This window comes from Lissotriton helveticus, chromosome 3_1 (genome assembly GCF_964261635.1).
Source record: "Lissotriton helveticus chromosome 3_1, aLisHel1.1, whole genome shotgun sequence".
NCBI lineage: Eukaryota > Metazoa > Chordata > Amphibia > Caudata > Salamandridae > Lissotriton > Lissotriton helveticus.
In genome coordinates, this window is record NC_136061.1 from 1,136,788,305 (window position 1) to 1,136,804,319 (window position 16,015).

The window sequence follows — 16,015 nt, forward strand, 5'->3', positions numbered from 1 at the left end:
CAACGCCGCGCGCGCGTGATTGTATTTTCGAAGCGCGAACAAGCAAAACAATTGGTCAGCTTGCAAATTGCGGATTTTTGGGCAAATTCGCGCGATTCCCGGACCGCGAAATTACAAAAAATCCGCAAATTCCGCGAGCGGAACGGATTTTCAGCCCACACTTAGTCTTTGGGAGATGTGCAGCAAAGGGGTAAAATGTTTTTACATTTCTTAATCGAGAAAGGAGAAGACACCACTGGCTTTGTAGTAGCTGACACCTTTCCTCATGAAGGTTATTGTGTTTATTTTAATTGGATATCTACCTCTGCATTGTTATGCAATATGCAAAGCATTTTTGAAAAGAGTGTATTGTAAATAAAATAAACATAGGCCATCAAGAATAATGCAGCAATAGCCTAAGTGTGGAAAATGTTTTATGTATCTTGAGGCAAACTAATGTACTAGTTTGTTCTTTACTTGTTCCTTTTGTACCTAGGCACTTAAAGTCTATTTTAAGTCTTCCTTGCAGTAATGATTTCTGTAGCTTGTTTGTTTATGCTTATGCGTGACCTTGCTTGTTCCCCAAGTCATTTTTGATTTAGTTATGCCCCATTTTATTGAAAGAAAACAGCTGTTTGATCATTTCCGAGCCATTCAAATTAATTTAGCTATGAAGCATATGGTGTTTCTTGTGTGCGGTTTTGTCAAGTAGTATGTGTTTTACAATGTTTGTGATTTTTTTTTATATTAGGAAACACTCTGAGTTATCTGAATTGAATGTAAAGGTTTTAGAAGCCCTGGAGCTCTACAACAAACTAGTGAATGAAACACCTATGTACTCAGTTTATGCCAAGCCTGCACCCCAAACACATTACCCATCTACATCGACTGGTGTTTCAATGCAGGTCAGTGTGCCTTGTTTCTTAAATCAAAACAGAAAGATCATAATTGTTGCACCTTTCACTTAAATTATGTTCTTAATAATGTAATGTAAATTGGTATTTGTAAAGCGCTAACTGCCACTCCGCAAGGAGTATCCTGGCACTGAATAATGACAAACATAGCCGTATTGTCTTCAACTTTATTTAAAGATAGAAAAGATATCCAAAAATATACTCTTCTTGATGAATTTTGTTGTCTCCAAACACTAGCCTGCAGTCAGTGTATCATCTTGAATTAACCACATTAATTTTTTTATCCTTACATTTATTTTGCCTAGTTTCATTCAGCAGTTGTTTCTTACCATCACATTCTTAATTTTTGTGCAGGCAGAGTCAAGGGCCTCAGTGATGCTTGCTCAGAATTCTCTTTGTGTTTCGAAGCTGTCATTGTCATTTGGTCCTTAGCTTTTCCCTTCAAATAAAGCTATAGCAAAAAAGTAATCAAATTTTTCAGTTGCGTGCTTTTTTTACCATAACCAAGTGCTTGCTACTGCATCCAATTCATATCATATAAGGTCCTTTAGAATATTAAGTCCATCTGCTCACGTTAAAAGACTGTAGTGGTTGGTAGCTTTGGACCTCTGCCTGGACCTCATAGTTTCATGGGGATCTTTTACAAGCTTAAGCAGGGCAATCTTATTGCACCTCAGTTGTTCCTTTTGGTTGGGAATCTGTCCTAACAGTTCTGGATATGAACAAGACATGATGTCTTGGGTAAGCTAAAGAGGCTTGGATGGTCACTCCATTTCTCCTGGGAACTTACTTATGCCCAGCACCTTTGATTGGCCCCTTTACCATCAGTTGTTTTCCTCACATTAGCTTGCTTCAAGTAGGGTGGAGGTGAAGGGGTGTTATTGTTGTGGCTATAGAATTGTACCCTGTGCGATGTATATGCACTATGACTTGCTACCGGTATAATTTTAACAGCTTAATGAAACTTCCTTTTATCAAAAAGTTTTCTTGGCGTTGGAAGTTTGGTAGAGATTGAAACTATCAACATGAAGGCAACTTTACCCTTGTGATGACTAAGCCTCAACTTCTTTAATCCAATTGTCCCTGTTATTTCCCCCTTGCATGCACCTGGTCACTTCTTTTTTGGTGATACTGATCATTTTCAGTTTTTTTTAATGTTAGTATTTTTACTTCAGGGTAGCTGTCATTCTTCTCTGTGTGTGCTCCAACTGCTTTGGTCACCATATTGATCCGTCATTGCAGCCACCCCACCCAAACCATCCAGCTTACCCAGCAGTACCCCCTCCCCTCAGTCTACAAACAATTACACCTCTTTTTTTCATCCCATCCTCCCCCTCCAATGCAAAGATCCTGTGCTTCACTGGCCCATATCTCCCTATAGCCTCCATCGATCCTGGTATTGCCATGTTTATGGTACAGTAGATAACAATGCACAATAATGATAGTGCAGTCTTGTCAAAGACTTTAGACCACTGATGGAAATAAAGCAGGCATCTTTCGAGGTTTACTGTGCCTTCAGAATGGAGTGAGCTGTTTTTGATATAATGTATATTGTAAAATAAAACAGACACTCGGGAAAGCTCATAAAAGTCCTAACACGTGTTAAGACTATCGACGATCAAAAATGTGTTCAGTGCGGGGCATGGTTGAGAACATGGCCCGGTAGTTGCGCTCCTCGCGAGCTTCGCTGGCCCCAGACCTAATCCTGTACTCCTCCTGATCCTCGACGCCTTGAATTAAAGTGAACGTTGTCGGAAGACAGCAGCAGCCGAGGGGGCACCCACGGAGGTGTGTGGAGAGCCTCTCTGCCGGGATTGGAGGCTTTGTTGGCGCGGTATCCGATATGCGCCTCTGCAAGATGGCGGCCGGCCGGGAGTGACTGGCGGTGGAGGCCGGCGCAGAGTCGTGAGTTATGGGTGTGAGAGTGGTGCACCCAGTGCAGTGACAGTGCAGTGACAGCCACAGCGACTACGGGTGGCGTCGAGTCCCCGCCTCTCCCAGCAGCAGTGAAGAGTGAGGCCCTCAGTCTGCCTCGAGGGACCCAGGCAGTAAAGTGTGGCTGCCGGAGCCTGCCACACGGCGTCTGAGAGGAGGGGGGACCTTCTCTGGTAGCGGAATACGTCCTGCATCCTGAGCAGACCAGACTGTGGCTTACCCCCAGTGGAAAAGATGGGTAAGAGACTCGTCGGGGGGGGGGGCGGGGTTGGTGCGCTCTTCCTCTTACCCCCGCCAAAGTGAATCAGTCACGCAAAGGAACGGAGGCATCGGCTCTTCTGAGGCCGGGTGAACCGGGACACTGTGTGAAGTGGGGCGGAGCTGCTGGAATGCTGGCAGATTCCTTGAAGTGATAGGCCCATAGTGAATAGGGCTGCAGACAGGCCCCCCGCTTCTGTTTCCCTGACAGCAGTCCCCACATTAAGGACACCTCTCCTGGTGGGTTTGTGAAGACAGCAGTGACTTGTGGAGTTCTTGGACGTCGACAAGTGTCCTCCGCGGTGCGGCGCACAGTTGCCACCCACACTCAGTGCGCAGATACTGCTCCGTGACAAGGAACTGTTTGGGGCAGAGCGGAGTGGCGAGAGGGGCGGCGGCCCGTCCTGCCTTTGTACCGGTGTGGCGTGCCGCCGCGAACATAGCCCTGCAAGGTATCCAGTGGGCGGATAGTGCACAGCGGATTCGTCCAAAAGGTGGGGGTGCTACTGATTATTGGATTGGTGAAGTGGCACCACTATATACGGAGAAGAGCACAGCGAGACCCCCTCGCAACGTGGTCGCATCTCAATTTCGCAGTGAAAATGGGCCTTTTTTGGCAAAGTGCCTACCTGTCGTTTTTGAACCCTAGCTCTGCCGGCACCTAGGGAAACCTAGAAGACCTATGCATTTTTGAAAACTAGACACCCAGGGGAATTCAGGATGGGGTGACTCGACTGCCTCCCACCAGGTTCTGTTACCCAGAATCCCTTGCAAACCCCAGAAATTGACAAAAAAACACATTTTCCTCACATTTCTGTGGTGGAAAGTTCTGGAATCTGCGTGGATCAACAAACTTCCACCCACCCAGCGTTCCCCCAGGTCTCCCGATAAAAATGGTACCTCACTTGCGTGGGTGGCTCAAGGACCCGCAACAGGCAAGGGCCCAAAACCTAATGAGGCGACATCAAAATTAGCTATCACAAACCAACCTAGTTTTGCAAGGGGGTTCCCATGAGTTTTTGGCCCGGGGCTCGGCGGCCATCTAGGCAAACCTACCTAACCCACACATTTCTGGAAACTAGACACCCGGGGGAGTCCAGCGAGGTATGGCTTGCGTGGGTCCCTCATCATTCTCCTAACCAGAATCCACTGCAAACCTCAAATTTCGCAAATAAATTTGCTTTTTTCTCACATTTCTGCATGGTAAAGTTGTGGAATCTGCGTGTATCCTCAAATTTCCTACCACCCAGCGTTCCCCTTGTTCTCCCAAGTAAAATGAACGCTGGGTGGTAGGAAATTTGTGTGAGCCCGGTGATGCCACACTTTCCCACACAAAAATGTGTGAAAACACTAATTTATTCAGCTAAAATTGACGTTTGCAAGGGATTCTGTGTAATGGAACGTTGGGGGATCCACACAAGCCATACCTCCTTGAAAGCCCTCGGGTGTCTACTTTTCAGAAAAGTATGGGTTTGGTAGGTTTTCCTAGATGGCCATCGAGCACAGGCCAAACACCTAGGTGACCCCCCTTGCACCACCAATTTTTTTTGACCTAGTTATGTTTTCAGTTCTACAGCGTGAGATGTTTTGGCACAATATTACATGGAAATTGTGACAGACATTGTCAAGTTTGCAGGACATTGTGGATGAAAAAATAACTTGATATTCACAAGAGAGACATCACTGTGTACTCCCATGGGTTAACAATAATATCTACATTAGGAGGTTATTCTTAGATGGAATGTACACCTTGACAGAGAGACTCAAGACAAAGATTCCAACACAGCTATCACTTTTTCAAACACAGACACATACTGGTTGGATTTGGCACGAGGGCGAGTGATGGTTCAGTACCTTTAATTTAATTAACAAGAGATTTCACAAAAATGAAATGCACTGTCAATTACATGGACAAAAAAATGGAACCAATGACTCGCAGCTCGTGAGCTGTAAAGCCACGACAAGGCACCAACCGCTTTACAGGCCATTCACGCACCTTTCACTCCTGATACACACAAGACTGTTCACAAAACCAAGACATTAAATCATTTACAAAAAGGGACAAAGTATAACCTGCTTCAAAAAGACAAAAAAGACAAATATTAATGCACAGCCATCTACTCCTCAAGCACACATACTGGTTGGATTTGGCACGAGGGTGAGTGATGATTCAGTATATACAATTGTATTAGCAAGTCATTTCACAAAAGTGAAATGCACTGTTAATAATTGAAAGGACAAGAAACTGAATCATTGACTCACAGCTCGTGGAGCTGTAAAGCCACGACAAGGCACCAACCTCTTTGCAGGCCATTCATACACCTTTCATACGTGTGACACATACAAAACATTCACACCGCCAGCCGCGGGCCCATCACATTACAACACTCACACCAGCAGATAGCGCCATTCAAGGGCACATCACTTTCACACGCCCACATTCCAGACACAGCAACTACACAAACTGATGGATTGTGTGGAGTGGCACTTAGCTAGCAATGTGCGTAGTGACCATCAGCAAGTCTCTACTCACATACCACCAGCCGAGCACCAATCCACGCACACCACCATCCAAGCGCCAGTCCACGCACACCGCCAGCCAAGCGCCAAACCACGCACACCGCAAGCCAAGCACCAATCCATGCACTTCGCCACCCAAGTGCCATTCCACGCACACCGCCAGCCAAGTGTCAGTCCATGCACACCACCAGCCAAGCACCAGTCCACACACACCGCCAGCCAAGCACCAATCCATGCACTTCGCCACCCAAGTGCCATTCACGTACACCGCCAGCCAAGTGTCAGTCCATGCACACCACCTGCCAAGCGCCAGTCCACGCACACCACCAGCCAAGCGCCAGTCCACGCACACCGCAAGCCAAGCGCCAGTCCACGCACACCGCCAGCCAAGCACCACTCCACGCACACCGCCAACCAAGCGCCACTGCACGCACACCACCAGCCAAGCGCCAGCCTACGCACACCGGCATCACATTTTGATTTTTTTTTTTACAAAACAAACACAAACAAATTGCAAATAGATACAAATCTAGTAACACAAAATCTGTAACTAAATACATTGCACAAATGCCAACCTTAAAACAGAATACAAATTTCAAAAAACCCAGACCAGGCAGCTCATTTTACCACTCATGGATACTCCCAAAACTTCTTTTGTGTGTGGTAAGCTCTATAACAAGCAGGCACACACAGTCCAGGGTTAGAAGGACACCCAGGGCAGAAAAGACGAGTCTCCTTCCGCAAACCTCTTCGCCAACAGACTCTACATCTCCTAGTGGGAAAGTCTTTTGTAGATGTGGGAGGAATGTAATCAGGAAAGTGGCGATCTTTCAATCGAACCACATCCTCCACCACTCCGAATCTAGGAACACTTACTTGTTCCACAACAACAAGGCTAGATATCACAGAGTGCTGAAACTTAAGAAATGTCAACTTGGACGCAGGAGAACACTCCTTGAACACAATGAAAGCATTGAAAGTTGCTAAGTTGAAAAAATGGATGGCCAACTTCTTATACCAAACATAAGCTGTGTAAGGTTCCAAACCTCTGATCTACTCTGTCAACACCACCAATGTACTTATTGTACTCCACAACGCACACCGGTTTGTACACATCAGCAGCCTGACCCCAAACAGTCACAGGTGAAGAACTCTCATCATGGATGGTAGTCAGCATGTACACATCCCTCCTGTCCACAAATTTCACTGTTAGTAGTTCTTCACTACGCAAGGAACTGCACTGACCCCTCTGAAGTTTCTTGCAAACAAGCTCTTTCGGAAAACCTTTGCGGGTAGAGCGGATTGTGCCACATGCAAATGTGTCCACTTTAAACAACTCCTAAAACAATTGCACAGCAGTGTAGAAGTTATCAAGGTACAAATGGTGACCTCTGTTGAACAGTCTTGTAGCAAGATCCAACACAATTTTCTCTGACACTCTAAAAGTGGACGGACAACCAGGGGGATCAATAGTGGAATCTCTACCAGTGTACACACGAAAATTAAAAACATATCCGGTCTTACTCTCAGACAACATATACAGTTTAATTCCATAGCGTGCCCTCTTGCTAGAAATGTACTGCCTAAACACCAAACGACCCTTGAACAACACCAAACACTCATCAATAGAAATTTCTTTCCCTGGAATGTAAATCTCTGAAAAACGATCAACAAAGTGATCAAGAACAGGCCGAATCTTAAAAAGACGGTCACAGTCAGGCTGACTACGTGGCAACGCCAAAGAATTATCCACAAAATGCAACATGCGTAGCAAAAGTAAATACCGATCACGAGTCATAACTGCTGGAAATATGGCTGTTGCCATCAAGGGACTGGAAGACCAAAATGAAGCCAGGTTCGGCTTCCTTACCAAACCCATCAAAAAAGTCAAACCCAAAAACTTCTTCAGCTCTTCCAGATTTGTGGGACTCCACCTTGTAGCTCTAGAGTGGGGCCTAAGTGTGTCACTTTTGTCCCTCAAAAACTGTTCAGCATACAAATGGGTCTGCTCAACAATCTCACCCAAAAATACATCATCCATAAATAACTGAAAATACTGTATGGGCAAAAAAATTTCACAATCCACTCTACACCCTGCATCACCGCTAAAGGCAGGCAACACCGGCTGCACCACGTTAGGATCAACCCAGAGTCCAACACATCCAGTAGGAAGGCTAGCCGCCACAGGCTGTAATCCAGATGACTCTTGCACCATCGACACAGCAGTATCCTCCTCTAAAACAGGCCCTTCATCTGCACTGAGAGAACCTTCATCATCCGATGATTCCATGTGGAGAGAAAACTCCAGAATCTTCCCCTCCCTCCTCTCCCTCAGACACACTGTCAGTGTCATAATCCGGCTCAGAGGAAGATTCAAGAAGCATACCTACCACCTGCTGAGCAGTCTTTCTACAGCAAGCCATAATGATTACTAATAAAGGTAACTTGACACACAAGTCAACAACTACAATCACTATGTAAAATAAGCAATGAACAAAATTCACATTTATCAAAAATACCTACACCGTGCAAAACAATACCACTCACTTGCCAGAAGCAACTAAACTCACCACCACGTAGTCTGCACAGACACAGTATGGATCAACAATATCCCACTAAAAAAGAAAAAGAAAAAAAAACATAAGACAATGCAAAACACATCACAAAAATGTTCATGCTCAAAACACTAACTAAATGCCACTAAGACACCACTTACAAAAAATAATTCATACATTGCAATATTACTCACTTGGAGTACATACAACAAAAATATTTTTCTTACCTACAAAAATGCAACTACACAAAACTGCAGAACAGCCACTGTCGAAACCGCAAACAGAAATCAAAAGCTTTAGACTAGATTTAAAAAGAAGAAAAAAAAACATTAGAATCACATATACAAAAAATACACCAGTCCAACCTCTCAAGTTAAGGGGTAGGTGGGTATAACAGTATAACATCAATAGGGGAGCAACCCTTTCCCTTGAGGCCACCCCCACCAAGACAAAAATTTAAAAAATGCTGGTGTCTACTGGCTTCTGCCCCCCTTGGGGACAGATGGGACTAAACACATACTGCTACTCTGCCACTCAAAGAGGGCACAAAAGGCCACAATCATCCTCCCATAAAGGAAGGGGAACGACCCATGACCAAGGGGCAGATACCTGAAATAAAAATAAACCCTGGTGCCCTAGTGGCCCTACAAAAAAAAAAACAGCAGAACTGCCCTTCCAGGTGATACCAAAGGGGATGATGGACGGAGCTCATGAGCAAACCTAACACCCCCATGCAGCTGATCTTGATTTAATCCATCATCATTGTTTAGCTCACTTCACCAACCCAGTTCAGACATGGCCATATGCAAATCAGACTGACCCTGAGCCCTTTGATTGCCCTAAGTTGGCAGACGTGGGTACCTTGCTCACTTTGCCACTGGACTCAAGCTAACCTGGCTGATAACGGCTGATTAGCCAGTAACCGGTCCCATTATGGTTGTTTTTCAAACAATTTGACCCCCCCCCCTCCGGGGGCCAGCCAAAGGCTTACAACATGCCCCCTAAAGGGGAGCGACCCTTGTCCAAGGCGTTTCCCCCCAAAACAAAACAAAAAACATTAAAGCTACTCAAAATGGCCCCCAAAAGGAAAGTGACCCATGCCCAAGGGGCCACTCCCCTGCTCTTTGCCCCAGTGCATGGTTTCTGTAAAAAAAAATATTAAAATTCTGACCCCTGTGGGGCGGACAAAGCAAAAGTAATTGCCCCCTAAAGGGGAGCAACCCTTGTCCAAGGGGTTGCTCCCCAAAACAAAAAAAACCATTAGGGCTACTCAAAATGGCCTCCAAAAGAAGAGTGACCCTTGCCCAAGGGGCCACTCCCCTGCTCTTTGCCCCAGTGCATGGTTTTTATAATAACACATTTAAATGCTACTGCCCCCGAAAGGGGATCGACCCTTGTCCAAGGGGTCGCTCCCAAAAACAAAAAAAAACAATAGGGCTGCACAAAATGGCCCCCAAAAGGAGAGCTACCGTTGCCCGAACGCACAAACACTGCCAATTACCCCCCCCCCCCCCCCCCCCAAAATAAATCCCTGGTGTCTAGTGGGCATTCCTGCTGCAAGATCGCACAGCAGGAATGCTGTAAAGAGGCATCGAGGGAAAGAAAAACCCTTTCCTTTCCCCCGATGCCTCTTTAGTTACATACCCCCCTCCCCAGCCCCCAAACTTACCTTGTTTCTCCTCCGACGCGCAGGAAGCAAATGGCTTCCCTGTGTGTCGGAGGAGAAAGGGAACCTCCAAAGAGGCGCGCTGACGTCATTGATGATGGGGGTGGGGGGAGGCAGGGGAAGGTCTTCCCCTGCCTTCCCCGTACAAACGCGGTAGATCGGGCACCCACGGGGGGAGCGCCAGCGCTCCCCCCGTGGGTGGGGCTCGTCATGAGCACCCGAGAGGTGTATGCCATGACGAGCTCAGCTCGTCATGAGCATACAAGGGGTTAAGGGTCCTTGTCAGTCTAGGAGCATAGAAACATGAATAACTAGGTAGCAGAAGGAAAGGCGACATGTAGTGATGGGGGTGTTCCATTGGCAGGTAGTTTGGTCGCCTTTGTCTGGCACCACAATGGACTTGACACAGAGCTCATAGGACTCCTCAGATAAAGTATTTCCAGGCATCGCAGGGCCAATGGACTGCGGATTAGCTAGGAAGAGGTATATATGATCCTCATAAAGCGCAAAGCACTCCTCTGGCTGGAAGTGCCATGCCCAGACCTGTATCTGAGCCTTAGGCTTGGGCATGAAAGTCCGCTCCACTCGTGGAGTTTTTCCTGCTCCGCATAGCGTTCGGAGGTCCGAAAAACTACTGTCTGCATAACTGAGGTTTTTCCTCGTGGGGAAGCGCAAGGAAGGAGAATCTTACTTCAGACCACCTCCTGGCGAGATTTCTCAATGCGTCCATTCGTAGTTTGCTGCTACTGCTTGCGTTGAGAAACCTTACATTCGTGTTGAGGAAGCTGCCCTCGAGTAGAACATCTACTCGAGTGGCAGAAAGAAGCAGCACCCTCTTGCTCTGCGCATGGTGAAGTTTGTGTTGATTTTCCCACACAGGACAATCCGTGCAAACGGCGCGACCTAACGCACTTAGGCACTTGCGAAAGTCCACGTAGCGCAGCAGAGTTTTTTTTGTTTGTGGAATTCCGCAAACTCCGCCCACGTCTACTGTGCATCTCAGTCTATAATGCGTGCCAGGGGCGCTCTACGGCAAGGGCAAACAGGAAAGGGGAGCGAGGGCAGCCCTGTTAGGTACCTGGGCAGATTGGGAAGGAGGTGGAGAGCATCCAATTTATCTGAGCCTGCGCAGATGGGTGCGTGTATAGAGATCAGTGAGCTTTCGGAAATGGGGCCCTAGTCCGGCTCTCTCCAGGATTGTGCAGGAGTGATAAGCCAACCGAGTCTAAGGCCTACTCAAAGTCAATCAAGAGTAGGAACGACAGGTTTTGCAGCTGGTGTTCCTGAGAGAGAGTAACTTGGCCCCTTCAAAGACAGTGCGAGTGCCTCAAGCTGGCATGAAACTGCATTGGTCTGGATGGGTCAAATACAGCAAAGCTCATTTTAGTGGATTAGCTGGCACCTTGGCAAGTATTTTAATATCCATGTTTGTAAGGGATACCGGCCTGTAAGCAGCATGATTCTCCGAAGGCTGGCCTAGTTTGGGTATCACCACATTCGTGGCTGTCAGATCAGTGGGGAAGGCACCTGCCTCCGCCACCACTGTATACATAGCCAAAAGGTGAGGAATCAGAAGCTCTCAGAACCTCAGATAGTACTCAACTGGAAGACCGCCGGAGCCTTGCATTTTACCTCGGGTCATGTCTGATATCACCTCTGTTATTTTGTTGGCCATACTTACTTGGTCTAATTGTCAAGCTAAGCGGCGGTGGGATTAAGGGGATTTGAATATCTGCCAGCATTATGTGTGCCTATTCCTGATGAGGCCAGGGTCTGTGGCTGTAGTGGGCCTTGTAGTAATCTGCAAACATTTAAATGCCCATAACCTGTGGTATCAATCTGGAATAGATTTTCTCTGGTGGACAACCAGTAGAGAAGCTTACCTGATTGTTTGCCATATTCATACCCCGCCAGGTCGATGCCCTCCAGCATTGGCTGGCTTTCTCCAACAAGATCTGGCTCTCCGAATCCCTGGCATCTGCCAGTCGCTGCTAAAGGTCTTGGTAGCATTCTGACTGGGTCTGGTGTTCTAGAGAGAGGATTTGGGCCTCCATTGCTGTTATTTGTGTAATTTTCTGCCTCTCCTGGCCATGGATAAATATTTAAGCTTGGCCATGGATCGTAGATTTGCTGGCTGACCATAGGGTGCAGGCCGACTGGACGGTACCCTTATTTTCCTTAAGTTAGGTCTGTATCTCGGACCTCACATGGGCTGATCAGTCTCTATCTGTCATGTATCATGCATTTAAATGCCACAATTTTGGAGACCCCACACGCACCACAAGTGGTGCGTGGTCGGAGATGCAGTGTGGTATTATTGTATTTTTGTTCAACTGAAGAGTATCTGTGATCGGCAACCAGAGAAGGTTAGTACAGGGAACCTGGTGTTGTGAGCTGCTGATGTGCGAATGTAAGCACGTTCTTGCGGGTGCCATGTCCTCCACATGTCCCAGAGCCTCAGAGTCTGCCCCGTCAGCGAGCTTCCGGTAGCGAGAGATTCATCCCGGCTGTGGGGGGCCTCATCGAATCTCTGTCTGAGTGAGGGTCTGCATTAGTCACCTCTCACCCCTGTAATGCATTATATGAATGTCAGCAAGAGAGAGGCCAGTATGTCTAATGTTGGGGAAAGGAGCGGATGCAGGATGTACACCGATGAGAAGTAATATTGCTTGTCACCCCGTAAATCTTCAACCCGGACCTCTCCTCTCCTGGGGGGCAGTATGCATGTTGGTCACCGCAAGTGGATGCTTTTGTGTAGAAGGATGACCACCCCATGGACACCCTTCCCCATACTTCTGACCCTGATGCATCTTTCGCCCTAGAACAAAACATGTTAAAAGAAACCGTATGAGGCTAAAAATCACCTAGGTTGAGACCGCCTCATTTTCACAATTCTTAGCCAGTGTTTGTTTCTGTAGTGAGCTGATGTATGGACCTCCTCTTGCCACCCCTGAAGGAAGGGTGGGCTGCCCCTAGACCGCCTGGTGATCTGGATCAGCGGGGCAGGGCACCAGGTTCCCCGGCCAGGCCGTCAGTTTTAGTGTGTATGCTGGTTGAGTTAACTTATTGCCGTGACCTGGCAACCCCAGGCCTGCCTCTGAGTCAGTGGAGGCCAGGCGGCAGCCATGTACGTTCTGGTATGTTTTCTCCACTGGGACCTAGGGGGTGAGTAGAGGGAGCTCCTGGTTGTTCTCGAGTGCCAACTCATGACCGTGGGGGGCCAGTAAGCGGGGCACCAGCAGCTAGTCCTAGGAGGGAGTGAATGGCACAACTAGGATGTGTCCGTATCGAGGCTGGTGTTTTGGCTGGGAACCATCCACGCTCTCCGCCACAGGAACCCCCAATGTCCAGCACTATCAGTGGGCTTCCATTTCCCTCTGTGGGGTACTCACCGGGTCCCGCTCCGGCCTCCCCATCAGCATCCCGCCAGGCCAGAGCGTTCTCGGAGACCTGGCATGGTCTGCGTGCAGCAGAAACCTGCCTGCTGTTGGGCAGCCTGCTTCCATCCTCCCAACACCACACAGCCTCCAAGGAGCCTGCACCTCACAGCCTCCAAGGAGCCTGCACCTCCAAGGCCCTGATGGCTTGTGTCATTAGCGTTTCCCCCCGGCCGCCTTCACAGCATCCTGTACCCACAGCGCTGGCCGCCATGACAGACGGCATCTCTATCACGGCGCTCCCTGGGTGGTAGGGATCTCCGTGCATCTCGGGCACAGCCCCTCACATCCATTCGGACCCCCGCTTGTATGCTCAACGGAGAGGGGATTAATTCGCTGGGGATAGTGACGAAGGATTAGCGAGAAAGTCGGGAGTAGCACTAAAATGCGGCGATCATCTTCACTGCCTTAGCCAAGCCTCCCACAAATCAGCTAGTTCTTTAGACAATTCAAGGTTTGTAGTAATAGGCTGACAGCTTGCTTCAATTAGCAAAGCAATATCTTCATTCTCCCAGTTTTTAAGGTATATTGAGCTAGACCCATCAGGTGGAAGAAGTTCAGTGAAACTGACTTTACCTAGGATATGCCAACGAAAGGATTTGCTGGTGAGGAGGACTGAACGCATGTGAATTTGGGAAAGGACCAAGGATGATTGAGTCATGGCCATAAATGTGGTGTGGAACATGCTGGTTTTGAAATACCAACAGCGCCTTGTGCCACTATCAACATGTCAATTGTGGGGTTTACCATTTATCATATAATCATCATATGAAGCTTTCTGTTCTGAGGGAATCGGGGTATTCAGAGTACCGTCAGCACCTTATGGGCGTTCTAATCTAGGGTTCCAAGTGACCTGGTTAAATTTGGGTGGGTCAGTACAACCAGGCACATTTGAAGCAGCATTAAAACAATCCCTTCTGCAATGCCACTACTACTTACAGACAAAACATGACATTCATGCACTGATTGATTCCCCTCTGCTTCTCCTGTTTCCCATCCTTATTCTCCCTCCACCTTTCACGATGTCCTACCTTGTGTGTCTTATATTTTGCAATTTTAAAAACATCACTTTAGATTGAACTATTTTGCTTTTCTTCACAGAACTTGGAGGGGATTTCCCTAATGGCAGGGACTGTTTTTTATGCTCCTTAAATTAGAAGAGGTCCGGGGGATATGGCCACTGACTACCCCAGGGCAGGATAGTACATTAACGGAAGGAGGGCAACTGGTGGGGTCTTTGTCTACATCGCTAGAATGAGGGGTGGATTCTGCCCTCTTTTTGAATCCTGCTCCTAGCCAGTCAGAAGGCAGCCCTCCTTAAACTGTCTCGGATAATTGTGGGGCTGCATCTTTGTGAGCTCTTTGCCTAGCTGGGGCTAAACACAGTCTGTCTAGTCCCTCCACATAAGTGGACCGTGCATCCTGTCTGGTCATTCACTCACTTCTGTCTATCGCTCTTTTATCAGGTGCTCACATTAAAGGTCTCACTTGTGCTCATCCAGCAGCAGTCCTGTAGGCTCTGCTCCATTTCCATATGCATCCCGAACCCCTTTCGCTGGCTTGGGGAAAATATCCATCAAAGCCTCCTCGCTCCTTTTTTCTTTTATTATTTTTGTGTTGTGGTTCAGTGATGTGGGGTAATAGGGAGGAGGCAGAGCAGTATGGGCACAAGAGCTAATCCTGTCACCAAGATGGCTTACTTGGTATTCCAGTTGTTCCTCCTGGGTCAGCCTCATACCACAAACTCAAGTTGGTTTCTTCATGCCAAAGTAAAAATGCTGGCCATTGTTCAACTTCTATGTTATTTTTGGGAGCTTTTAACTTTTTCTGTAAATTGATTTAGATCTAAAGTACCATGTTCAGAAAGGATTTCTTCTTACCTTCTTTAGCGGGTCCAACCACCTTTTCTGAAAATTGCTTTGTCATAATGGTGGGACATGGCATGTGTACCTAGCCCCTTTCACTGGGGGCTCGCTTTGCTTGGATTTCACTGCCCCATCACATTTCCTTCATTCCTACACGCTAAACAAGACAGGGTCTGCCGGCCTTGTGCCTCCATCTCTTCCCAAGGAGTGTGGTGGTGGTGTTGGAGGGGTATGAGAAGCTGCAAAATAAGTGAGAGACCTCCTGACCACATATTCCAGCTGAATTTAGAAATTTAGGGAGAAACTGAGCTCTCAAAACATGATACATAAATCCGCCCAAAACCTTAGTTAGATTATACAGCTATCATATATGAAGACATCAGTCTCTTCAAGCTGAATATATTACACTAATATCCGATGTAGGAGAAAAATCTTTTCTTCATTCATAATCCATCTTCAAACTTAATTGTAGACTGAACAAACATTGCTTTTGTTATAGCCAAAGCATTTCATTCTTTTGGAACATCTGCAGGGTTTCATAATTAGCATGTTTTCATTTAAATTAGAAGTATCAGATTCACAGTTATTAATATCCAATTCCTTGATCATACAGTTATCCTACTCTGATATGTAGTGTTCAGTTTAGAATCGATTTTGCAACAAAATCATAAAAGCACAATAAATACAATTTTATTTGATAAAAAATAAAAACAATAAAATGATTTCATTAACAAATACATCAATCTGATAGACCTCTCGCCGCAGATTCCTTAACCTTTGAATTCTGCCCAGGCACTAGTCTGGATCCGGAAATTGTTTTGCAGTACAGGGGATGGCGTCTTACAGCTCCGCGATGACGTCGACTCCGGTCATGGCGTCGGTGGAG

General features: G+C 47.0%; 1 protein-coding gene across 3 annotated transcripts in view; it reads left to right on the forward strand.

Annotated features, from left to right (window-relative positions):
* STAM2 (signal transducing adaptor molecule 2) overlaps positions 1-16,015 on the forward strand; it is a 489,661-nt gene that overhangs the window by 398,082 nt on the left and 75,564 nt on the right. For all 3 annotated transcript variants that reach the window (XM_078681742.1, XM_078681743.1, XM_078681744.1), the window contains exon 12: positions 731-884. In XM_078681742.1, coding sequence (XP_078537868.1) covers positions 731-884 — 154 coding nt within the window. The remainder of the gene's footprint in view (positions 1-730; positions 885-16,015) is intronic.